At 56.0% G+C, this 27,215-nt stretch overlaps 1 protein-coding gene across 1 annotated transcript in view; it reads left to right on the top strand.

The window, feature by feature from the left end:
• Positions 1-27,215, top strand: part of LOC116240088 (IQ motif and SEC7 domain-containing protein 1-like) — a 42,569-nt gene that overhangs the window by 10,103 nt on the left and 5,251 nt on the right. The window contains 10 exon segments of the mRNA XM_090126483.1: positions 10,905-11,190; positions 14,256-14,729; positions 15,720-16,561; positions 19,554-19,715; positions 19,829-19,951; positions 21,289-21,455; positions 21,570-21,709; positions 23,272-23,397; positions 23,487-23,586; positions 26,052-26,213. Of these exon segments, the coding sequence (XP_089982609.1) occupies positions 10,905-11,190; positions 14,256-14,729; positions 15,720-16,561; positions 19,554-19,715; positions 19,829-19,951; positions 21,289-21,455; positions 21,570-21,709; positions 23,272-23,397; positions 23,487-23,586; positions 26,052-26,213 (2,582 nt within the window).

Here is a 27,215-nt window from a genome sequence, read left to right as displayed (position 1 = left end):
GTTGGTGTGCAATGGTGTGCAATGGTGTGCAGCACCACGCAATGGTTGGTGTGTAACGGTGTGCAACGGTGTGCAGCACTGTGCAATGGTGCGTAAAGTTGTGCAACGGTGTGCAGCACCGTGCAATGGTTGATGTGTAAAGTTGTGCAACGTTGTGCAACAGTGTGCAGCACCCTGCAATGGTTGGTGTGTAAAGTTGTGCAACGGTGTGCAACGGCGTGCAGCACCGCGCAATGGTTGGTGTGCAACGGTGTGCAGCACCATGCAGTGGTTGGTGTGCAACGTTGTGCAACGGCGTGCAATTATTTGCAGTGCTTTTGCAATGCGTTGCTGCCGCCTCCCCCCCGCCCCCCCCCCCCCCCCCGGTGTGTGTCTGTGTGTCTGTGTGTCTGTGTGTCTGTGTGTCTGTGTGTCCTTCTGTCCTCACGTCCGGTGCTGGGAAATGGATGGGAGGAAAAGGGAGGGGGGAGGGGGGAGGGGGGAGGGGGGGGGGGGGGCCACAGGAAGGGCGTAACGCTGAGTGGGGGAGGGGAGGAGGGGGGGGGGACGGACAGACAGACAGACAGACAGAAACACAACCCAGAGGGAGGAATTTGGTGCCATTTGGGGACATGGAGGGAGTGATGTGAGTGGGGGGCACGGCCTGGGGGGGGGGGGGGGGGGGCAAAGGACCCACAGGGGACAACAGAACCCCCCCTTCCCCTCCCCCCCCCCCCCAGTCCATCTCCTGTTGTCCCCTAATGTCACCTCGCCCCCCCCCCCCCCCCCTCTGCGACCCCTCTGTGACCCCCACGTCACCTCTGGTGACCTCTGGTGACCTCCGTCCCCACAGTTGTCCCCCTGTCCCTATGCTGTCCCCACGTCTGTCCCCCCACGTCCCCCTTTCCCCCTGTCCCTCTGTCCCCATGTCTGTCCCCTTATCCCCCTGTCCCTCTGTCCCTCTGTCTGTCCCCATAGTGCCCCCATGGTGTGTCCCCATGTCTGTCCCCATGTCCCCAAATCCGTCCCCGTGTCTCCCTGTCCCTCTGTCCCCACATCCCCATGTCTGTCCCCATGTCTGTCCCCATGTCCTTCTGTCCCCATGCCCGTCCCACTGTCCCCATAGCGTCCCCATGTCCCCATAGTGTCCCCATGTCTGTCCCCTTATCCCCCTGACCCTGTGTCCCTGTGTCTGTCCCCATGTCTGTCCCCCTGTCCCCAAGTCTGTCCCCTTGTCCCCATATCCCCCTGTCCCTATGTCCCTGCGTCTGTCCCCATGTCCCCCAGTCCCCAGGCCTCTCTGTCCATCTGTCCCCACATCCCTATGTCTGTCCCCCTGTCCCCATGTCCCCCTGTCCCGGTGCCTGTCCCCATGGTGTCCCCATGTCTGTCCAACTGTTCCCATAGTGTCCCCCTATCCCCACAACATCCCCATATCTGTCCCTCTGTCCCCATGTCTGTCCCTCTGTCCTATGGTGGCCTTATGTCCCCATGCCCCCCCATCCCCAGGTCCCTCTGTCCCTGTGTCCTTTTGTCCATCTATCCCCACGTCCCCATGTCTGTCCCTATGTCTGTCCCCATGTCCCTCTTTCCCTCTATCCGATGTCCCCCTGTCCCCGTGTCTGTCCTTCTGTCCCCATGTCTGTCCCCATATCCCTCTGTCCCACGTCCCCATGTCCCTCCTGTTCCCCCTCGACACCCCACTGTCCCCACGATGTCCCCATGTCCGTCCCTCTGTCCCTCCGCCCGCTGGCCCCATGTCCCACATCCCTGTGGTGTCCCCACGTCTGTCCTCACGATGTCCCCATGTCTGTCCCACTGTCCCCATGGTGTCCCAGTGTCCCCATAGTGTCCCCATGTCTATAGGGGATCTATATCTATAGGGATCTATATAATCTATAGGGATCCCAGGGACCCATAGGGGCTCCAGTGACCTATAGGAATCTATAGGGATCCCAGGGACCCATAGGGGCTCCAGTGACCTATAGGAATCTATAGGGATCCCAGGGACCCATAGGGGCTCCAGTGACCTATAGGAATCTATAGGGATCCCAGGGACCCATAGGGGCTCCAGTGACCTATAGGAATCTATAGGGATCCCAGGGACCCATAGGGACTCCAGTGACCTATAGGAATCTGTGGGGATCCCAGGGACCCATAGGAGCTATAGGGGTTTCAGTGATGCATAGGAACCCATCAAGCTCAGGGTCCCATAAGGGCTCCAGTGACCTGTAGGAGCCTATAGGGACCTATAGGGACCCCCAGGAGCCCATAGGGGCTCCAGTGACCCATAGGAATCTACAGGGATCTATAAGGACCCCCAAGGACCCACAGGAGCTCCAGTGACCTATAGGAGCCTATAGGGGTCTATGGGAACCCCTAGAGATCTATGGAACCCATAGGGGCTCCAGTGACCTACGGGAATCTATAGGGACCTATAGGGACCCCATTGCCCCATAGGGGCCTGGAGGGGCCTATATGGACCCATAGAGGCCCCATAGGGGCTCCAGTGACCTATAGGAGCCTATAGGGATCTATACGGACCCCAGCGCCCCATAGGGGCCTGTAGGGACCTATATGGACCTCCAGGGCCCCATAGGAGTCTATAGGGATCTATAGGAACCCCAGGGCCTCATAGGGGGCCTATAGGGACTCAGGGCCCCATAGGAGTTGCAGGGCTCCATAGGAGTCTAAAGGAACCCATAGGGACCCCAGGGCCCCATAGGGGCCTGTAGGGACCTATATGGACCCCCAGGGCCCCATAGGAGTCCATAGGGATCTATAGGGACTCCTAGGGCCCCATAGGAGTTCCAGGGCTCCATAGGAGTCTATAGGAACCCATATGGACCCCAGGGCCCCATAGGGGCATATGGGGACCTATATGGACCCCCCAGGGCCCCGTAGGAGTCTATAGGGATCTATAGGGACTCCTAGGGCCCCATAGGAGTTCCAGGGCTCCATAGGAGTCTATAGGAACCCATATGGACCCCAGGGCCCCAAAGGGGCATATGGGGACCTATATGGACCCCCCAGGGCCCCGTAGGAGTCTATAGGGATCTATAGGGACCCCAGGGCCTCATAGGGGGCCTATAGGGACCGCCAGGGCCCCATAGGAGCTCCAGGGCTCCATAGGAGTCTATAGGAACCCATAGGGACCCCAGGGCCCCATAGGGGCCTGTAGGAGCCTATATGGACCCCCAGGGCCCCATAGGAGTCTATAGGAACCCATAGGGACCCCAGGGCCCCATAGGGGCCTGTAGGGACCTATATGGACCCCCAGGGCCCCATAGGAGTCTATAGGAACCCATAGGGACCCCAGGGCCCCATAGGGGGCCTATAGGGACCACCAGGGCCCCATAGGAGCTCCAGGGCTCCATAGGAGTCTATAGGAACCCATAGGGACCCCAGGGCCCCATAGGGGCCTGTAGGGACCTATATGGACCCCCAGGGCCCCATAGGAGACTATAGGAACCCATAGGGACCCCAGGGCGCCATAGGAGCTCCAGGGCTCCATAGGAGTCTATAGGAACCCATATGGACCCCAGGGCCCCATAGGGGCATATGGGGACCTATATGGACCCCCCAGGGCCCCATAGGAGTCCATAGGGATCTATAGGGACCGCCAGGGCCCCATAGGAGCCTATAGAAGCCTATATGGACCCCATAGAGGCCCCATAGGGGCTCCAGTGACCCATAGGAGCCTATAGGGCCCAATACGTACCGCAGGGATCTATAAGATCCATATGTTCCCCCCCCCCTCCCCTCCATCCCAGCGTTGTTTTCACGCCTTTGGGGGCGGTTTCCATGGCAACGCCTCCTCCGGGGTTATTTTTAGGGGGTTTTGGGGGGGGGGGGGGGGGAATGTTGTGGGGGGCCTGGCCTTTTCTATGGCCCCGCCCCCTTCTTATCCCTCCCTCCCGTCTCCATGGCAACAGCGGCCCCCGGCATCCCTCGGTCCCCCCCCCATCCCCCCCCCTCCTTCCTCGTTTCCATGGCGACCGCCATCCCTCGAAATACGGGGGGGGGGGGGGGAGGAGGAGGAGGTGCCAAGATGGGGATCGCTCTGCGCATGCGCACACCCCACCGAACCGAGAGCCCCCCCCAATCAATTAAAAAGCGGATTTGGGGGGGCACCACCCCATCACCCCCTCCCCCATCAACCCCCCCCCCCACGCTTTACGTTTATTATTCCCACCCCCCCCCCTCCTTTTGTACCCCTCCCCACTTCGTGCCTCCCCACCCCAAAATCGTCCCGTCCCCCCCCCTCAAATCTGTGCCCCCACCCCCATATCGTCCATCCCCCCCCCCCCCCCCCATTTCCCATCCCAAACCCCAAGGAGCCCCATATCGTGTCTCCCCCCCCCCCCCCCCGCTCTCCCCCCCCCTCCATCCATCCAACCAAAGGCTCCTCCCCATCCCCCCCCCCCTTCCCCCCCCCCCCGCAGCCATCGGTTCGGATGCGACATCGGAGCCAACCCCCCCCCCTCCCCCCTCCCCCTCCCCAATCCCTTCCCAAAATATAAAACCAAAACAACCCCCCCCCCCCCAAAATAATAATAATAATAAAAAAATAAACGAACCTTCGATTTTATTCAAATTACCGCCCCCCCCCCCCCCTCCCCAAAGAAAAAATAATAACAAACCAACCGAACAAACCAAAAAAAAAAATCCCAAACCCGTTCAATTCGACCCCAAAATGTGGTGCCTGCAATGCACCGCCGACCGGCGGAGGGGGCCGCTCCGGCAGCGACTGCTGCACGGGTGAGTCGGGGCCCCCCCGGACCCCATCCGACCCCCCCCCATCTCACCTCCCACCCCAACCCCTCACATCCCACCCCAAAATCCCCATTTCCGACCCTAAAATCCCCATTTCCGACCCTAAAATCTCCATTTCCGACCCTAAAATCCCCATTTCCAACCCTAAAATCCCCATTTCCGACCCTAGAATCCCCATTTCTCACCCCCAAATCCCCATTTCTCACCCCAGATCCCCATTTCCGACCCTAAAATCCCCATTTCCGACCCTAAAATCCCCATTTCTCACCCCCAAATCCCCATTTCCGACCCTAAAATCCCCATTTCCGACCCTAAAATCTCCATTTCCGACCCTAAAATCCCCATTTCCAACCCTAAAATCCCCATTTCCGACCCTAGAATCCCCATTTCTCACCCCCAAATCCCCATTTCTCACCCCAGATCCCCATTTCCGACCCTAAAATCCCCATTTCCGACCCTAAAATCCCCATTTCTCACCCCCAAATCCCCATTTCCGACCCTAAAATCCCCATTTCCGACCCTAAAATCTCCATTTCCGACCCTAAAATCCCCATTTCCAACCCTAAAATCCCCATTTCCGACCCTAGAATCCCCATTTCTCACCCCCAAATCCCCATTTCTCACCCCAGATCCCCATTTCCGACCCTAAAATCCCCATTTCCGACCCTAAAATCCCCATTTCTCACCCCCAAATCCCCATTTCCGACCCTAGAATCCCCATTTCTCACCCCCAAATCCCCATTTCCGACCCGAAAATCCCCATTTCTCACCCCAAAATCCCCATTTCTCACCCCAAAATCCCCATTTCCGACCCTAAAATCCCCATTTCTCACCCCAAAATCCCCATTTCCGACCCTAAAATCACCATTTCTCACCCCAAATCCCAATTTCTCACCCCCAAATCCCCATTTCCGACCCTAAAATCCCCATTTCTCACCCCAAAATCCCCATTTCCGACCCTAAAATCACCATTTCTCACCCCCAAATCCCCATTTCTCACCCCAAAATCCCCATTTCCGACCCTAAAATCCCCATTTCTCACCCCCAAATCCCCATTTCCGAGCCTAAAATCCCCATTTCTCACCCCAAAATCCCCATTTCCGAGCCTAAAATCCCCATTTCCGACCCTAAAATCACCATTTCTCACCCCAAATCCCCATTTCTCACCCCAAAATCCCCATTTCCGAGCCTAAAATCCCCATTTCTCACCCCAAAATCCCCATTTCCGAGCCTAAAATCACCATTTCTCACCCCAAAATCCCCATTTCCGACCCTAAAATCCCCATTTCCGACCCCCAAATCCCCATTTCCGAGCCTAAAATCCCCATTTCTCACCCCCAAATCCCCATTTCCGACCCTAAAATCCCCATTTCTCACCCCAAAATCCCCATTTCCGACCCTAAAATCCCCATTTCTCACCCCAAATCCCCATTTCCGACCCTAAAATCCCCATTTCTCACTCCCAAATCTCCATTTCTCACTCCAAAATCCCCATTTCTCACCCCAAAATCCCTCTATTCTACCCTAATATCCCCACATCTCACCTCAACCCTTCCCATCCCACCCCAAAATCCCCATTTCTCACCCCAAAATCCCCATTTCTGACCCTAAAATCCTTCTATTCTATCCTAAGATCCCCACATCCCCACCCCAACCCCTCACATCCCACCCCAAAATCCCCATTTCTCACCCCAAAATCCCAATTTTTGCCTTAAAATCCCCATTTCTCACTCCCCAAATCCCCATTTCTGACTCTAATATCCCCACATCCTCACCCCAGCCCCTCACATCCCATCCCAAAGTCCCCATTTCTGACCCTAATATCCCCACCTCCCACCCCAATCCCTCATATCCCATCCCAAAATCCCCATTTCTGCCTTAAAATCCCCATTTCTGACCCTAAAATCCTTCTATTCTCTCCTAAAATCCCCACATCTCACCCCAAACCCTCACATCCCACCCCAAAATCCCCATTTCTCACCCCAAAATCCCCATTTCTGTCCCTAATATCCCCACATCTCACCTCAACCCTTCCCATCCCACCCCAAAATCCCCATTTCTCACCCCCAAATCCCCATTTCCGACCCTAAAATCCCCATTTCTGCCTTAAAATCCCCATTTCTCACCCCCAAATCCCCATTTCTGACCCTAACATCCCCATTTCTCACCCAAAATCCTGTTATTCTACCCTAAAATCCCCACATCTCACCCCAACTCCTCACATCCCACCCCAAAATCCCCATTTCTTTCCCAAAATCCCCATTGCTCACCCCAAATCCCCATTTCTCACCCTAAAATCCCTCTATTCTACCCTAACATCCCCACATCTCACCCCTACTCCTCACATCCCACCCCAAAACCCCATTTCTCTCCCCAAAATCCCAATTTCTCACCCAAAATCCCCATTTCTTACCCTAAAACCCCCTTTTTCCACCCCCAGATCCCCATGTCTGAACCTAAAATCCCTTATTCTATCCCAAAATCCCCATTTCTCACCCCAAATCCCCATTTCTCACCCTAAAATCCCCATTTCTCACCCCAGAATTGCCATTACTTACCCTAAAATCCCCCTATTCTACCCTAAAATCCCCACATCTCACCCCAAACCCTCACAACTCACCCCAAAATCCCCTTATTACATCCCCAAAATTCTCATTTATGACCCTAAAATTCCCTTATTCTACCCTAAAATCCTCACATCCCACCCCAAAATCCCCATATTTCACCCCAAACCCTCACATCCCATCCCAAGATGTCCTTCTTCTACCCCAAAACCCCATTTCTTACCCTAAAATCCCTTTCTTCCATCTCAAAATCCTTACTTCCTACCCCAAAATCTCCTTATTCCCCCCCAAATTCCCTTTATTCCATCCCCAAATCCTCACTTTCTACCCCAAAATCCCAATTTCTCACCCCAAAATCTCCTTATTCCACCCCCAAAACCTCATTTCCTGCCCCCAAATCCTCATTTCCCACCCCAAAACCCTCATTTCCCACCCCAAAACCTCCAAATCCCTCCCCCAAATCCCCATTTCTCACCCCAAAATCCCCAAATCTCACCCCAAACTCCTCCTTGTCTGTCTGTCCCCATGTCTGTCTGTCCCATTGTCCTCGCATTCCCTCATATCTGGATTCTGGGGGGTCTTTGGGGGGATTCTAAGTGGATTTGGGGGGGTCTTTGGGGTGATTTTGGGGGGTCTTTGGGGGTGTCTGAGTGGATTTGGGGGGTTTTGGGGGTGATTCTGGGGGGTCTTTGGGGTCTCAGGGTGGATTTTGTGGGTCTCAGAGTGGATTTTGGGGGGTCTTTGGGGTTTCTGGGTGGATTTGGAGGGTCTTTGGGGGTCTCTGAGTGGATTTTGGGGGTGATTCTGGGGGGTCTTTGGGGTCTCAGGGTGGATTTTGTGGGTCTCAGAGTGGATTTTGGGGGGTCTTTGGGGTTTCTGGGTGGATTTGGGGGGTCTTTGGGGGTCTCTGAGTGGATTTTGGGAGTCTTTGGGGTGTTTCTGGGGGGCCTTTGGGGTTTCTGGATGGATTTTGGGGGTCTCTGGTGGCCTCTGAGTGAATTTTGGGGGGGGTCTTTGCGGTTTTTGGGTAGATTTTGGGGGGTCTTTGGGGGTCTCTGAGTGGATTCTGGGGGTTCTTTGGGGTCTCTGGTTGGATTCTGGGGGTTCTTTGGGGTCTGTGGATGGATTCTTTGGGTCCCTGGTTCTCCCTAAGTGGATTTTGGGGGTTTCTGAGTAGATTTTGGGGGTCTTTGGGGTCTCTGGGTGGATTCTTGGGGGGTTCTTTGGGGTCTCTGGGTGGATTTTGGGGGTCTCTGAGTAGAATTTGGGGGGGCCTTTGGGGTCTCTGGGTGTATTCTTGGGGTCCCTGGTAGTCCCTGAGTGGATTTGGGGGTCTTTGGGTAGATTTTGGGGGTTCTTTGGGGTCTCTGGGTGGATTCTTTGGGTCCCTGGTTTTCCCTGAGTAGATTTTGGAGGTCTCTGGGTAGATTTTGGGGGGGTCTTTGGGGTCTCTGGTTGGATTCTGGGGGTCTTTGGGGTCTCTGGGTGGATTTTGGGGGTTCTTCGGAGTCTCTGCGTGGATTCTTGGGGTTCTTTGGGGTCTCTGGATGGATTCTTGGGGTCCCAGGTGGTCCCTGAGTGGATTTGGGGGGTTTCTGAGTAGATTTTGGGGGTCTTTGGGGTCTCTGCGTGGATTCTTGGGGTCTTTGGGGTCTCTGGATGGATTCTTGGGGGGTTCTTTGGGGTCTCTGGGTGGATTTTGGGGGTCTCCGAGTAGATTTTGGGGGGTCTTTGAGGTCTCTGGGTGGATTTTGGGGGTTCTTTGGGGTCTCTGAGTGGATTTTGGGGGTCTCTGAGTAGATTTTGGGGGGTCTTTGAGGTCTCTGGATGGATTTTGGGGGTTCTTTGGGGTCTCTGGGTGGATTCTTGTGGTCCCTGGTTGTCCCTGAGTGGATTCTGGGGGTCTTTGGGTAGATTTGGGGGATTCTTTGGGGTCTCTGGGTGGATTTTGGGGGTCTCTGAGTAGATTTTGGGGGGTCTTTGGGGTCTTTGGATGGATTCTTGCAGTCTTTGGGGTCTCTGGGTGGATTCCTGTGGTCCCTGGTGGTCTCTGAGTGGATTTTGGGGGGTATCTGGGTAGATTTTGGGGGGTTCTTCGGGGTCTCTGAGTGGATTTTGGGAGGTCTTTGAGGTCTCTCGATGGATTCTGGGGAGTCTTTGGGGTCTCTGGGTGGATTCTTGGGGTCCCAGGTGGATTTTGGGGGTCTCTGGGGGGGACATAAGGGATCTGTGGGGGGTCTATAGGGGGATTCTGGGGGTCTCAAGGGTCTCTGGAGGGATTTGGGGGGGGTTCTTGGGGGTCTCAGGGGGGACAGAAGGGGTCTCAAGGGTCTCTGGTTGTCTCTAGGGGTCTATAGGGGGATTCTGAGGGTCTCAAGGGTCTCTGGTTGTATATAGAGTACCATAGGGGGTCTCTGGGGGGATTCTGGGGGTCTGTGGGGGGGACAGAAGGGGTCTCTGGTGGTCTATAGGGGTCTATAGGGGGATTCTGGGGGTCTGAAGGGTCTCTGGGTATATATAGGGTTCTATAGGGGTTCTATAGGGGGGGGCATAAGGGGTCTCTGGAAGTCTCTGGTGGTCTATAGGGGTCTATAGGGGGATTCTGGGGGTCTGAAGGGTCTCTGGTTGTATATAGGGTACTATAGGGGGTCTCTGGGGGGGATTCTGGGGGTCTGTGGGGGGGACAGAAGGGGTCTCTGGTGGTCTATAGGGGTCTATAGGGGGATTCTGGGGGTCTGAAGGGTCTCTCGGTATATATAGGGTTCTATAGGGGTTCTATAGGGGAGGGCATAAGGGGTCTCTGGAAGTCTCTGGTGGTCTATAGGGGGATTCTGGGGGTCTCAAGGGATTCTATAGGGGTCTATAGGGGGATTCTGGGGGTCTCGGGGGGGACAGAAGGGGTCTGTGGGGGTCTATAGGGGGATTCAGGGGGTCTCAAGAGTCTCTGGAGGGATTTTGGGGGGATTCTTGGGGGTCCCAGGTGGGACATAAGGGGTCTGAAGGGTCTCTGGTGGTCTATAGGTGTCTATAGGGGGATTCTGGGGATCTCAAGGGTCTCTGGTTGTATATAGGATTCTATAGGGGTCTATAGGGGGATTCTGGGGGTCTGTGGAGGGGACAGAAGGTGTCTCTGGTGGTCTATAGGGGTCTATAGGGGGGGTTCTGGGGGTCTGAAGGGTCTCTGGGTATATGTAGGGTTCTATAGGGGATCTCTGGGGGGGGCATAAGGGGTCTCTGGAAGTCTCTGGTGGTCTATAGGGGTCTATAGGGGGATTCTGGGGGTCTCAAGGGTCTCTGGTTGTATATAGGATTCTATAGGGGTCTATAGGGGGATTCTGGGGGTCTCAAGGGTCTCTGGAGGGATTTTGGGGGGGTTCTTGGGGGTCTCAGGGGGGACAGAAGGGGTCTCAAGGGTCTCTGGTGGTCTATAGGGGTCTATAGGGGGGGTTCTGGGGGTCTGAAGGTTCTCTGGTTGTATACAGGGATCTATAGGGGGTCCGTGGGGGGGTTCTCTGGGGCTCTGGGGGCATCTGCCAGCATTGCTGACCCCCCCCACCCTATATCCCCCCCCCCCACACCCCATAGTGTGGATGGCGAAGTGCCGGGCAGCGACGTTGGAGTTCCCGTTCCCGACAGTCCCAGCCGTCCCCCCCCATACCGTGGTTTACCTCAACCCACCCCCCAAAATGCCGGGGGGGGTCCCGGTGGGGGTCCCGGTGGGAGTGGGGGGTCTCCGGCCGTGGCCTGGCCTCGGCTGCCCCCCCAACCCGCCAGCGTGGCGCTGCGCAAGCAGGAGGAGGAGGAGGAGAGCAAGAGGCCGAAGGCTCTGAGCGACAGCTACGAGCTCTCCACCGACCTGCAGGATAAGAAGGTATGGGGTGGGGGGGGGGGTCTGTGACCCTATATGGTGGTCCTCGGCCCCATAGGGTGGTCATCAATCCCATATGGTGGTCCTCAGCCCCATAGGGTGGTCATCAATCCCATATGGTGGTCAGTGACCCTATATGGTAGTCATCAAACCCATAGGATGGTCATCAAACCCATAGGGTGGTCATCAATCCCATATGGTGGTCATCAATCCCATATGGTGGTCAGTGACCCTATATGGTGGTCATCAAACCCATAGGGTGGTCATCAATCCCATATGGTGGTCAATGACCCCATATGGTGGTCATCAATCCCATATGGCAGTCATCAATCCCATATGGTGGTCAATGACCCCATATGGTGGTCATCAATCCCATATGGTGGTCAGTGACCCTATATGGTAGTCATCAAACCCATAGGATGGTCATCAATCCCATATGGTGGTCAATGACTCCATATGGTGGTCATCAATCCCATATGGTGGTCAGTGACCCTATATGGTGGTCATCAATCCCATAGGGTGGTCATCAATCCTATGTGGTGGTCAATGACCCTATATGGTGGTCATCAATCCTATGTGGTGGTCAATGACCCCATATGGTGGTCATCAATCCCATATGGTGGTCAGTGACCCAATATGGTGGTCATCAATCCCATATGGTGGTCAGTGACCCTATATGGTGGTCATCAAACCCATAGGGTGGTCATCAATCCTATATGGTGGTCAGTGACCCTATATGGCAGTCATCAATCCCATATGGTGGTCAATGACCCCATATGGTGGTCATCAATCCCATATGGTGGTCAGTGACCCTATATGGTGGTCATCAATCCCATAGGGTGGTCATCAATCCTATATGGTGGTCAATGACCCTATATGGTGGTCATCAATCCCATACGGTGGTCATCAATCCCATATGGTGGTCAATGACCCTATATGGTGGTCATCAATCCTATATGGTGGTCAGTGACCCTATCTGGTGGTCATCAAACCCATAGGGTGGTCATCAATCCCGTATGGTGGTCAATGACCCTATATGGTGGTCATCAATCCTATATGGTGGTCAATGACCCCATATGGCGGTCATCAATCCCATATGGTGGTCAGTGACCCTATATGGTGGTCATCAAACCCACAGGGTGGTCATCAATCCTATATGGTGGTCAATGACCCTATATCGTGGTCATCAATCCCGTGTGGTGGTCAATGACCCCATATGGTGGTCATCAATCCTATATGGTGGTCAATGACCCAATATGGTGGTCATCAATCCCATATGGCAGTCATCAATCCCATATGGTGGTCAGTGACCCTATCTGGTGGTCATCAAACCCATAAGGTGGTCATCAATCCCGTATGGTGGTCAATGTCCCCATATGGTGGTCATCAATCCCATATGGTGGTCAATGACCCTATATGGTGGTCATCAAACCCATAGGGTGGTCATCAATCCTATATGGTGGTCAATGACCCTATATGGTGGTCATCAATCCCATAGGGTGGTCATCAATCCTATGTGGTGGTCAATGACCCTATATGGTGGTCATCAATCCTATGTGGTGGTCAATGACCCCATATGGTGGTCATCAATCCCATATGGTGGTCAGTGACCCAATATGGTGGTCATCAATCCCATATGGTGGTCAGTGACCCTATATGGTGGTCATCAAACCCATAGGGTGGTCATCAATCCTATATGGTGGTCAATGACCCTATATGGTGGTCATCAATCCCATAGGGTGGTCATCAATCCTATGTGGTGGTCAATGACCCTATATGGTGGTCATCAATCCTATGTGGTGGTCAATGACCCCTTATGGTGGTCATCAATCCCATATGGTGGTCAGTGACCCTATATGGTGGTCATCAAACCCACAGGGTGGTCATCAATCCTATATGGTGGTCATCAAACCCACAGGGTGGTCATCAATCCTATATGGTGGTCAGTGACCCTATATCGTGGTCATCAATCCCATGTGGTGGTCAATGACCCCATATGGTGGTCATCAATCCCATATGGTGGTCAATGACCCTATACGGTGGTCATCAATCCCATACGGTGGTCATCAATCCCATATGGTGGTCAATGACCCTATATGGTGGTCATCAATCCCATACGGTGGTCATCAATCCCATATGGTGGTCAATGACTCCATATGGTGGTCATCAATCCTATATGGTGGTCAGTGACCCTATATGGTGGTCATCAATCCTATATGGTGGTCAATGACCCTATATGGTGGTCATCAATCCCATATGGTGGTCAATGACCCTATATCGTGGTCATCAATCCTATATGGTGGTCAATGACCCAATATGGTGGTCATCAATCCTATATGGTGGTCAATGACCCTATATGGTGGTCATCAATCCCGTGTGGTGGTCATCAATCCCATATGGCGGTCATCACCCAATGACCCCATCCAAAGTCCCCATGTCCCCACCCATGACCCAGTCACCCCACCCATGACCCCTTGACCCTATGACCCAATGACCACCCCCTTACATCCTGGTGACCCCCCCTACATCCCATTGACCCCTCCCACATCCCATTGACTCCACCCATGACCCCATGACCCCACTCACGACCCAAAGACCCCACCCACCACCTAATGACCCCACCAACAGCCCAAAGCCCCCACCCTACAACCTCTGACCCCACATCTCCCCATCACCCCATAACCCCCCCATGACCCAATGACCCCTCCCACATCCCATTGACCCCACACTTGACCCAATGACCCCCCCGCTTCCCATTGACCCCTCCCACATCCCGTTGACCCCACACATGACCCAATGACTCCCCCTGCTTCCCATTGACCCCTCCCACATACCATTGACCCCACACATGGCTTAATGACCCCATAACCCCCCCACATCCCATTGACCCCACTCATAACCCAACGACCCCATCCACCACCCAACGACCCCACCCACCACCACCCAATCACCCCACCAACGGCCCAAATCCCCCACTCCCCCACCCCACGACCTCCCCGTCACCCCTCACACCCCCCTTAACCCCCCCACCCCAAAATCCCCAATCTCTTCCCCCCCCTTCCCCCCAGGTGGAGATGCTGGAGCGCAAATATGGCGGCTACTTCCGCACGCGCCGCGCCGCCCGCACCATCCAGGCCGCCTTCCGGCGTTACCGCATGGCTCAGAAATTCGAGCGGCTGCGCAGCGAGGGGGGGCGGGCCCGACGTTTGGCCCTGCCGGGTTTACGCCTCCAATTCTCATTCGAAGAATACGACCGTGGCCCCCCAGCCCCGGGACCCCCAGGACCCCCTCCTCCACCTCCCCCTTATTTCCAAGGGAAACCCGCCTCGCTGGACGAGGGGGTTTTGGGGGGGCCGAGGAGGGCGCCTCGTTACGGGGGGTCTTGTAGGGCTGGGTTGGATGGGGGGGGGCCCGGTGATGGTGGAGGTGGAGGGGGGAGCGGGGGGGTAGGGGGAGCCGGGACCCCCCCAACCAGGCAGCATTCGGCATCGGCGGATTTCGGGCCAGGAGGGGCGGATCTGGAAGAAGCGTTCGCTCAGCAGGTGGGGGGGGCTCGGGGGGGGGTGGGGGGGTTGTTGGGGTATTGGGAAGTTGGGGGGCTTTGGGGATTGTAGGGAAATTGGGGGTCGTGGGGACATTGGGGGTTATGGGGTCATTGAGGGTCACGGAGGCATGGTGTCAGGGGGGCGTTTGGGGATGTTGGGGACGTTAGGGGACATCGTGGGTCATGGGGGCATTGGGGGTCATGGGGTCATCGGGGGTCACGGGGTCATTGAGGGTCGTGGGGGCATTGGGGACAATGAAGGACAACAGAGGTTATGGGGTCACGGGGTCATTGAGGGTCACAGGGACGTTAGGGGACATCGAGGGTGGTGGGGTCGTTTGGGATCATGAGGGCATTGAGGGTTGTGGGGGCACTGGGTGACACTGGGGGTCATGAGGATGTTGGGGGACATTGGGGGCATTGGGGGTCGTGGGGTCATTGGGAGCTATGGGAACCTTGGGTGACACTGGGGGTCGTGGGGTCATTGAGAGTCATGGGGTCATTGGGGATCATGGGGATGTTGGGGAACATTGGGGGCATTGGGGAACATTGGGGTCATTGATGGTCATGGGGTCATTGGGTGTTATGGGGTCGCTGGGGTCATTGGGAGACATTGGGGGTTATGGGGTCATTGGAGGGCATGGGGACATTGGGGGACAGTGGGGGTCATGGGGTCACTGACAGTCATTGGGGTCATTGGGAGTCATGGGGTCATTGGGGATCATTGGGTTCAATGAGGGACGGGGGGACAGTGGAGGTCATTGGGGGTCATGGGGTCATTGGGGGTCATGGGGTCATTGGGGGTTATGGGGTCATCGAGGGACAGTGGGGGACAGTGGGGGTTATGGGGTCATGTGGGGGCACGGGGGGGGGATCATGGTGTCATGTGTGTCACAGGGGTCATGGGGGGGAGGGGGGGGATGTCGGGGGTGACCAAGGGGGTCCACGTGGCTAACGGGACCCGTGGGTGGGGGTCTCCCTTCCTCAGGTGAAGTCCTTGGCCGCCTCCATCGACGAAGCCCTGGGGGGGGGCCGGGGGGGTCCGCAGGGCTCCGCTCCCCCCACGGCCGCCGACAGCGCCGCCACCTCCGCCAGCGACGTCACCCTTTACCTGGACGAGGGGCTCCCCGGCTCCCCCCGCTCCCCCGAACGCCCCCCCAGCCCCGAACCCCCCCCGGAAAGCGGTGGACCCCCACCTCCCCCCGCCCCCCCGCCTCCACCTCCTTCCCAATCCAACCCCGGTAGTTGGGTCGGAGCTGGGACTCCCCAAGAAGAGCTCCCACCTCGTCGCGGCCCCCCCTGCTTGGAGTGTCGGGGTCGGGGGGGTCACGGCGGGGGTCACGGGGGGGGTCACCCTCCTTTGCTGACCGTCGAGCCCCCCAGCGACAGCTCGGCCGACCTCAGCGACCGCTCCGACCGCGGTTCCGTCAACCGGGTCGGGGGGGGTCCCTACGAACCCGACGGTGCCGGGGGGGGCACTTTACCCCGCAGCGGACCCCCGCCCCCACCCCCACCGCCCCCTCCGCCGCCACCCCCCCCCGCCGCCCCTGAGGAAGGTTCGGAGGGGGACAACGAGAGTTTGGGGAGCAGCTCCAACTCCAACGAGACCCTCAATTGCTCTTCGGGCTCCTCGTCCCACGACAGCTTGAGGAGACCCCCCCCGCCCCCACCACCGCCTCCCGCCGCCCCCCCGCAACCCCCCGGTGCCTCCGGCCCCCCCGGGAAAGCCACGTACCAACGGGAGCCACGGCAGAGCTGGGACTCACCGGCGCTCAACAACGACGTGGTGCAGCGCAGGCAGTACCGCATCGGCCTCAACCTCTTCAATAAGTGAGCCGGGGGGAGTGGGGGGGGGGTCCAGGGGGGGTTATGTGGGGGTCTCAGGGTTGTCCTGGTGGGGAGGGGGAGGGGGGTTTGGTGGCTTTGTGGTAGTGGTGGGAGATGTGGTGGTGATCCTATGGCGGAGAGCCGGTGTTCTAGGTGAGCCTGGAGTCAAGATGTGGTCGTGTTCTAGGTGATCCTATAGCCTGGACATGGAGATGTTCTAGGTGATCCTATAGCCTGGACATGGAGATGTTCTAGGTGATCCTATAGCCTGGATATCGAGATGTTCTAGGTGACCCTATAGCCTGGACATGGAGATGTTCTAGGTGATCCTATAGCCTGGACATGGAGATGTTCTAGGTGATCCTATAGCCTGGACATGGAGATGTTCTAGGTGACCCTATAGCCTGGACATGGAGATGTTCTAGGTGATCCTATTGCCTGGAGATTGAGATGTTCTAGGTGATCCTATAGCCTGGATATCGAGATGTTCTAGGTGACCCTATAGCCTGGACATGAAGATGTTCTAGGTGATCCTATAGCCTGGATATCGAGATGTTCTAGGTGATCCTATAGCCTGGACATGGAGATGTTCTAGGTGATCCTATAGCCTGGATATTGAGGTGTTCTAGGTGATCCTATAGCCTGGATATTGAGATGTCCTAGGTGATCCTATAGCCTGGACATGGAGATGTTCTAGGTGACCCTACAAGGTGACAATGCAGATGGCCCTATAACCAGTAGATGATGTTCTAGGTGACCCTACCAGGTGACAATGAGATGGCCCTATAACCAGGAGAAGGCGATGTTCTAGGTGATCCTACAAGGTGACAATGCAGATGGCCCTATAACCAGAAGGTGATGTTCTAGGTGACCCTACAAGGTTACAATGCAGATGGCCCTATAACCAGAAGGTGATGTTCTAGGTGACCCTACGAGGTGACAATGCAGATGGCCCTATAACCAGGAGAAGGCGATGTTCTAGGTGATCCTACAAGGTGACAATGCAGATGGCCCTATAACCAGTAGGTGATGTTCTGGGTGACCCTACAAGGTGACAATGAGATGGCCCTATAACCAGGAGAAAGCAATGTTCTAGGTGACCCTACAAGGTGACAATGCAGATGGCCCTATAACCAGTAGGTGATGTTCTAGGTGACCCTACGAGGTGACAATGAGATGGCCCTATAACCAGGAGAAGGCGATGTTCTAGGTGATCCTACAAGGTGACAATGCAGATGGCCCTATAACCAGAAGGTGATGTTCTAGGTGACCCTACAAGGTTACAATGCAGATGGCCCTATAACCAGAAGGTGATGTTCTAGGTGACCCTACGAGGTGACAATGAGATGGCCCTATAACCAGGAGAAGGCGATGTTCTAGGTGATCCTACAAGGTGACAATGCAGATGGCCCTATAACCAGTAGGTGATGTTCTGGGTGACCCTACAAGGTGACAATGAGATGGCCCTATAACCAGGAGAAAGCAATGTTCTAGGTGACCCTACAAGGTGACAATGCAGATGGCCCTATAACCAGTAGGTGATGTTCTAGGTGACCCTACGAGGTGACAATGCAGATGGCCCTATAACCAGGAGAAAGCAATGTTCTAGGTGACCCTACGAGGTGACAATGAGATGGCCCTATAACCAGGAGAAGGCGATGTTCTAGGTGATCCTACAAGGTGACAATGCAGATGGCCCTATAACCAGAAGGTGATGTTCTAGGTGACCCTACGAGGTGACAATGAGATGGCCCTATAGCCAGGAGAAGGCGATGTTCTAGGTGATCCTACAAGGTGACAATGCAGATGGCCCTATAACCAGTAGGTGATGTTCTGGGTGACCCTACAAGGTGACAATGAGATGGCCCTATAACCAGGAGAAAGCAATGTTCTAGGTGACCCTACAAGGTGACAATGCAGATGGCCCTATAACCAGTAGGTGATGTTCTAGGTGACCCTACGAGGTGACAATGCAGATGGCCCTATAACCAGGAGAAAGCAATGTTCTAGGTGACCCTACGAGGTGACAATGAGATGGCCCTATAACCAGGAGAAGGCGATGTTCTAGGTGATCCTACAAGGTGACAATGCAGATGGCCCTATAACCAGAAGGTGATGTTCTAGGTGACCCTACAGGGTGACAATGAGATGGCCCTATAACCAGGAGAAGGCGATGTTCTAGGTGATCCTACAAGGTGACAATGCAGATGGCCCTATAACCAGTAGGTGATGTTCTGGGTGACCCTACAAGGTGACAATGAGATGGCCCTATAACCAGGAGAAAGCAATGTTCTAGGTGACCCTACAAGGTGACAATGCAGATGGCCCTATAACCAGTAGGTGATGTTCTAGGTGACCCTACGAGGTGACAATGCAGATGGCCCTATAACCAGGAGAAAGCAATGTTCTAGGTGACCCTACGAGGTGACAATGAGATGGCCCTATAACCAGGAGAAGGCGATGTTCTAGGTGATCCTACAAGGTGACAATGCAGATGGCCCTATAACCAGAAGGTGATGTTCTAGGTGACCCTACAGGGTGACAATGAGATGGCCCTATAACCAGGAGAAGGCGATGTTCTAGGTGATCCTACAAGGTGACAATGCAGATGGCCCTATAACCAGTAGGTGATGTTCTAGGTGACCCTACAAGGTGACAATGCAGATGGCCCTATAACCAGTAGGTGATGTTCTAGGTGACCCTACAAGGTGACAATGCAGATGGCCCTATAACCAGGAGAAGGCGATGTTCTAGGTGATCCTACAAGGTGACAATGCAGATGGCCCTATAACCAGTAGGTGATGTTCTAGGTGACCCTACGAGGTGACAATGCAGATGGCCCTATAACCAGTAGACGATGTTCTAGGTGACCCCACAGCCAGGAGCTGACGTTCCAGAGGACGCGGTGCCACCAAATGTCCCCAGGACATTTGTGGGGTGACTCTGGAGTCCCCCACAAGTCGGGTTGACCCCCAGACCCCCTCCCCATTCTCAGGAAACCTGAAAAGGGGATCCAGTACCTGATCGAGAGGGGCTTCCTGTCCGACACCCCGGTGGGGGTGGCCCACTTCATCCTGGAGAGGAAGGGGCTGAGCCGGCAGATGATCGGCGAGTTCCTCGGCAATCGCCAGAAGCAATTCAACCGCGACGTCCTCGAGTAAGCAGTGGGGGGTCGGGGGGGGGGAACCGGATGGGATTTATGGGGACGTGGCACCAGTGGGGGGTTCCTCGGGATGGGGGCCATCTCCGTGCAGCGGGGTTGTCCCGTAGCTGCGTGGTGGACGAGATGGATTTCTCTGGGATGGAGCTGGACGAGGCCCTGCGTAAGTTCCAGTCCCACATCCGGGTGCAGGGGGAGGCCCAGAAAGTCGAGCGCCTGATCGAGGCCTTCAGGTGAGGGGGACGGGGAAACGGGGCGGTCGTGGGGGGGGGCTGTCTTCGTGCCCCTATGGGTCAAGGTGGGAGATATTAGGGGTGGTGGCCTGTGTGGTTTGGGGGGATGTTGTATAGGTCAGGAGAGGAATGTTCTAGGTGATCCTATGGGTCAAGGGGGGGGGGGTGTTCTAGGTGACTCTGTGGATTAAGGGGCAGATACTGGCGGTGATAACCCACAAGTGACGTTCTAGGTGACCCTATAGATCGAGAGGAGGATGTTCTAGGTGACCCAATAAGTCCAGAAGAGGGGAGACATTAGGGTTAATGTTCCGTATGCAATAAGGAGGTGTTCTAGGTGACCCTATGGATTGAGAGGGGGATGTTCTAGGAGACCTGATAAGTTCTCAGTGAGAAAAACATCAGGGTTAATGTTCCAGATGCGATAAGGAGACATTTTAGGTGACCCTATAGGCCCAAGGGGGACGACATTAGGGTTAAAGTTCTGTATGCAAGAAGGAGACATTCTAGGTGACCCTATAGGCCCAGAGGGGAAGACATTAGGGTTGACATTCCCTACACAATACAAAGATGTTCTAGGTGACCCTATAGGTTCGGGGGGGGGGAGGAGGAGGGAAGACATTAGGGTTGATGTTCCATACGCAGTAAGGAGACGTTCTAGGTGATCCTATAGGGAAAGACATTGGGGTTGACATTCTCTATGCAATAAGGAGGTGTTCTAGGTGATCCTATAGGCTCAGGGGGGGAAGACATTAGGGTTGACATTCTGTATGCAGTAAGGAGGTGTTCTAGGTGATCCTATAGGCTCAGGGGGGGAAAGACGTTAGGGTTGACATTCCATATGCAATAAGGGGATGTTCTAGGTGACCCTATAGGCCCAGAGGGGAAGACATTAAGGTCAACATTCCCTACGCCATACAGAGATGTTCTAGGTGACCCTATAGGCCCAGGGGGGGAAGACATTACGGTTGACATTCCATATGCAATAAGGGGATGTTCTAGGTGACCCTATAGGCCCAGAGGGGAAGACATTAAAGTCAACGTTCCCTACGCCATACAGAGATGTTCTAGGTGACCCTATGGGCCCAGGGGGAAGACATTAAGGTCAACATTCCCTACGCCATACAGAGATGTTCTAGGTGACCCTATAGGCCCAGGGGGAACAACATTCGGGTTGACATTCCCTGTGCAATACAGAGATGTTCTAGGTGACCCTATAGACTGGGAGGAAGTGGCACCCCACACTGGGACCATTGTGGGGTGCCCTACCCCAGCGGCGTGGGGCTGTCCGTGGGGCACTCTGACCCCATAGGCCGTGGGGATTGTCCGCCCCGCAGCCAGCGCTACTGCGTGTGTAACGCGGCCCTGCTGCGCCAGTTCCGCAACCCGGACACCATCTTCATCCTGGCCTTCGCCATCATCCTCCTCAACACCGACATGTACAGCCCCAGCGTGAAGGCGGAGCGCAAGATGAAGCTGGAGGACTTCATCAAGAACCTCCGAGGTGGGGAGGGGGGGATCGATGTGAAGGGGGGTGGGTTGGTCTCCTCGTCCCTCTTTTTCCTTGCGGCATCCGGAACCCGACGGGTTCTAGAGCGAGGGACCGGGTGTCGCGCAGGGGTGGACAACGGGGAGGACATCCCACGGGACATGCTGGTGGGCATCTACCAGCGGATCCAGAGCCGGGAGCTGCGCACCAACGACGACCACGTCTCCCAGGTTCAGGCTGTCGAGAGGATGATCGTCGGCAAGAAGCCGGTGGGTGACCCCAGGGGAGAGGGGGTGGGCTTTTGGGGTCCTTGGGGGGCATTTGGGGTCACGTGGGGGGCGGTTTGCAGTCCTTAGCAGGGATTTGGGGTCACCCAGGGGGCATCCGGGGGTGTTTGAGGTTATTTGAAGGGCCTTTAGGGTCATCGCCCCATGGGGGTGCTGTGGGTGATCAGTGGGGGGTGGTTTAGGTGATCCTATTAGAATGTAGAATGGGACCCTATGTGGGGTGTTTTTTTGTGACCCCATGAGTCGTGTTCCAGGTGACCCAATGGAAAATATTCTAGGTTACCCTATGGGGAATGTTCTAGGTGACCCTATGGGGGCCATCCTTACGTGAGGAGTGTTCTAGATGACTCTATGGGGACGTTCAGGATGACCCTATGGGGATTGTTCTAAGTGACCCCACGGGGCATACTCTAGGTGACCCTATGGGTGATGTTCTAGGTGACTCTATGGGGGATGCTCTGTGTGACCCTGTGGGTGATGTTCTAGGTGACCCTATGGGGGATGTTCTAGGTGACTCTATGGGGCATACTCTAGGTGACCCCATGGGGAATGTTCTAGGTGACTCTATGGGGGATGTTCTAGGTGACCCCATGGGAGATGTTCTAGGTGACTCTATGGGGAAAGCTTTGTGTGACCCTATGGGGGATGTTCTAGGTGACCCCATGGGAGATGTTCTAGGTGACTCTATGGGGAATGCTCTGTGTGACCCAATGGGTGATGTTCTAGGTGACCCTATGGGGGATGTTCTAGGTGACTCTATGGGGCATACTCTAGGTGACCCCATGGGGAATGTTCTAGGTGACTCTATGGGGGATGTTCTAGGTGACCCCATGGGAGATGTTCTAGGTGACTCTATGGGGAAAGCTTTGTGTGACCCTATGGGGGATGTTCTAGGTGACCCCATGGGAGATGTTCTAGGTGACTCTATGGGGAATGCTCTGTGTGACCCAATGGGTGATGTTCTAGGTGACCCTATGGGGGATGTTCTAGGTGACTCTATGGGGCATACTCTAGGTGACCCCATGGGGAATGTTCTAGGTGACTCTATGGGGGATGTTCTAGGTGACCCCATGGGAGATGTTCTAGGTGACTCTATGGGGAAAGCTTTGTGTGACCCTATGGGGGATGTTCTAGGTGACCCCATGGGAGATGTTCTAGGTGACTCTATGGGGAATGCTCTGTGTGACCCAATGGGTGATGTTCTAGGTGACCCTATGGGGGATGTTCTAGGTGACTCTATGGGGCATACTCTAGGTGACCCCATGGGGAATGTTCTAGGTGACTCTATGGGGGATGTTCTAGGTGACCCCATGGGAGATGTTCTAGGTGACTCTATGGGGAAAGCTTTGTGTGACCCTATGGGGGATGTTCTAGGTGACCCCATGGGAGATGTTCTAGGTGACTCTATGGGGAAAGCTTTGTGTGACCCATTGAGGATGTTCCAGGTGACCCTACAGGGGATGTTCTAAGTGACCCTACAGGGGAATGTTCTACATGACCAATGAGGAATGTTCTAGGTGACCCTCTGGGGGGAACCGTTCTAGGTGCTGTCCCTGCCCCACCGCCGCCTGGTCTGCTGCTGCCAACTCTACGAAGTCCCCGACCCCAATCGTCCCCAACGTTTGGGGCTGCACCAACGCGAGGTCTTCCTCTTCAACGACCTCCTGGTGGTGAGAGCCGGACATTGGGGATGTCCCCAAGGTGGGGACCACCCATCAGGTGACCCCAAACGTGGTGACACCGCGACGTCCCCCGGCAGGTGACGAAGATCTTCCAGAAGAAGAAGATCCTGGTGACCTACAGCTTCCGTCAGAGCTTCCCCCTCGTCGAGATGCACATGCAGCTCTTCCAGAACGCCTGTGAGCCCCCCAGGACCCCCACGAGATGTCCCCATGTCACACGGGGTCCCCAAAGGGACGTTCTCCTGTCCCTACATCCCAGAGGGGCCCACTGCTGGGAGCCACTCTGTCCTGTAGGGTGTCCCGTAGTTCTGTGGGGTTTCCTATAGGGAGTCCCATAGCCCCATGGCCCTTGGTGTCCCCAGGGTGAGGGTCCCGTAGTGTCCCCAACAGGAGGTCCCATAGTGTCCCCTGTAGGATGTCCATTGTTGTCCCTAGTGGGATTTCCCTTGGTGTCCCCAATGGGATGTCCCATGCTGTCCCCAATGGAATGCCCCATGCTGGCCCCAGTGGGATCTCCATTGATGCCCCATAGTGTCCCTAATGGGATGCTCCATGCTGTCCCCAATGGGATGTCCCTTGCTGCCCCAGTGTCCCCAGTGGGATGTCCCATAGTGTCCCCAATGGGATGTCCCTTGGTGTCCCCAGTGGGATGTCCCTTGGTGTCCCCAATGGGATGTCCCTTGGTGCCCCGTAGTGTCCCCAGCAAGTTGTCCCATGGTGTCACCAGTGAGATGTCCCATGGTGTCCCCAGTGGGATGTCCCATAGTGTCCATAATGGGATGTCCCTTGGTGTCCCCAGTGGGATGTCCCATAGTGTCCCCAATGGGATGTCCCTTGGTGTCCCCAGTGGGATGTCCCATAGTGTCCCCAATGGGATGTCCCTTGGTGTCCCCAGTGGGATGTCCCTTGGTGCCCCATAGTGTCCCCAGCAAGATGTCCCATGGTGTCCCCAGTGAGATGTCCCATGCTGTCCCCAATGGGATGTCCCATAGTGTCCCCAGTGGGATGCCCCATAGTGTCCCCAATGGGATGTCCCACAGTGTCCCCAATGGGATGCCCCATGCTGCCCCACAATGTCCCCAGTGGGATGTCCCATAGTGTCCATAATGGGATGCCCCATGCTGTCCCCAGTGGGATGCCCCATAGTGTCCCATAATGGGATGCCCCATGGTGTCCCCAGTGGGATGTCCCATAGTGTCCCCAGGGGATGCCCTATAGTGTCCCCAATGGGATGCCCAATGCTGTCCCCAGTGCGATGTCCCATAGTGTCCCCAATGTGATGTCCTATGCTGTCCCCAGTGGGATGTCCCATAGTATCCATAATGGGATGCCCCATGGTGTCCCCAGTGGGACGTCCCATAGTGTCCCTAATGGGATGTCCCTTGGTGTCCCCAATGGGATGCCCCATGCTGTCCCCAGTGGGATGCCCCATAGTGTCCCTAATGGGATGTCCCATGCTGTCCCTAATGGGATGCCCCATGCTGTCCCCAGTGCGATGTCCCATAGTGTCCCCAATGTGATGTCCTATGCTGTCCCCAGTGGGATGTCCCATAGTATCCATAATGGGATGCCCCATGGTGTCCCCAGTGGGACGTCCCATAGTGTCCCTAATGGGATGCCCAATGCTGACCCCAGTGGGATGCCCCATAGTGTCCCCAATGGGATGTCCCGTAGTGTCCCCAATGGGATGCCCCATGCTGCCCCACAATGTCCCCAGTGGGATGTCCCATAGTGTCCCTAATGGGATGTCCCGTAGTGTCCCCAATGGGATGCCCCATGCTGCCCCACAATGTCCCCAGTGGGATGCCCCATAGTGTCCCCAATGGGATGTCCCGTAGTGTCCCCAATGGGATGCCCCATGCTGCCCCACAATGTCCCCAGTGGGATGTCCCATAGTGTCCCTAATGGGATGCCCCATGCTGTCCCCAGTGGGATGCCCCATAGTGTCACTAATGGGATGTCCCATGCTGTCCCCAATGGGATGCCCCATAGTGTCCCCAATGGGATGTCCCGTGCTGTCCCCAATGGGATGCCCCATAGTGTCCCCAGTGGGATGCCCCATGCTGTCCCCAGTGGGATGCCCCATGCTGTCCCCAATGGGATGCCCCATAGTGTCCCCAATGGGATGCCCAATGCTGTCCCCAGTGCGATGTCCCATAGTGTCCCCAATGTGATGTCCTATGCTGTCCCCAGTGGGATGTCCCATAGTATCCATAATGGGATGCCCCATGGTGTCCCCAGTGGGACGTCCCATAGTGTCCCTAATGGGATGCCCAATGCTGACCCCAGTGGGATGTCCCATGCTGTCCCCAGTGGGACGTCCCATAATGGGATGCCCCATGGTGTCCCCAGTGGGATGTCCCATAGTGTCCCCAGGGGATGCCCTATAGTGTCCCCAATGGGATGTCCCCTGCTGTCCCTAATGGGATGTCCCATGGTGTCCCCAATGGGATGCCCAATGCTGACCCCAGTGGGATGCCCCATGCTGTCCCCAATGTGATGCCCCATGCTGTCCCCAATGGGATTCCTTTTCACCCCTCAGCATCCCCAACGGAACATCCCTTCATTCCCCCACCCCCACAGCCCCCCTTGCCCAAATTCCCCCATACCCTCTGACCCCCCCCCCCATAACCCCCCCCCAGATTACCAGTTTGGGATCAAGCTGCTGTCGGCGGCTCCGGGGGGGGAGCGGAAGGTGCTGATCGTCTTCAACGCGCCCAGCCCTCAGGACAGGCTGCGCTTCGCCAGCGACCTGCGGGAGTCCGTGGCTGAGGTGCAGGAGATGGAGAAGTACCGAGTGGAGGGTGAGCGATGGGAGGAACTGGGAGGAACTGGGAGGCAATGGGAGGGACTGGGAGCTGCTGGGAGGCAATGGGAGGGACTGGGAGGCAATGGGAGGCAATGGGAGGCAGTGGGAGAGCACTGGGAGGTAATGGGAGGGTACTGGGAGGAACTGGGAGGCAATGGGAGAGCACTGGGAGGAACTGGGAGGCAATGGGAGAGCACTGGGAGGAACTGGGAGGCAATGGGAGGAACTGGGAGGTAATGGGAGGCCATGGGAGAGCACTGGGAGGTAATGGGAGGGTACTGGGAGGAACTGGGAGGCAATGGGAGAGCACTGGGAGATGCTGGGAGGCAATGGGAGGAACTGGGAGGCAATGGGAGGAACTGGGAGGCAATGGGAGGGCACTGGGAGGGAATGGAAGGCTATGGGAGGAACTGGGAGGCAATGGGAGAGCACTGGGAGATGCTGGGAGGCAATGGGAGGGCACTGGGAGGCACTGGGAGGAACTGGGAGGCAATGGGAGGGCACTGGGAGGTAATGGGATGCAATGGGAGGGCACTGGGAGGAACTGGGAAGCAATGGGAGGAACTGGGAGGCAATGGGATGCAATGGGAGGGCACTGGGAGGTAATGGGAGGGTACTGGGAGGAACTGGGAGGCAATGGGAGGCAATGGGATGGAATGGGAGGTAATGGGAGGAACTGGGAGGCAATGGGAGGGCACTGGGAGGGAATGGAAGGCAATGGGAGGAACTGGGAGGCAATGGGATGGAATGGGAGGGCACTGGGAGGCACTGGGAGGCAATGGGAGAGCACTGGGAGGTATTGGGAGGCACTGGGAGGGAATGGGAGGCAATGGGAGGGCACTGGGAGGCACTGGGAGGAAATGGGAGGGCACTGGGAGGGAATGGGAGGTAATGGGAGGAACTGGGAGCTGCTGGGAGGCAATGGGAGGGCATGGGAGAGCACTGGGAGGTAATGGGAGGCAATGGGAGGTAATGGAAGGGCACTGGGAGGGAATGG

This window comes from Phasianus colchicus, chromosome 29, assembly GCF_987193195.1.
Source record: "Phasianus colchicus chromosome 29, bPhaCol1.hap1.1, whole genome shotgun sequence".
NCBI classification, from domain to species: Eukaryota; Metazoa; Chordata; class Aves; order Galliformes; family Phasianidae; genus Phasianus; species Phasianus colchicus.
This window is presented reverse-complemented; position numbering and strand designations above follow the sequence as displayed.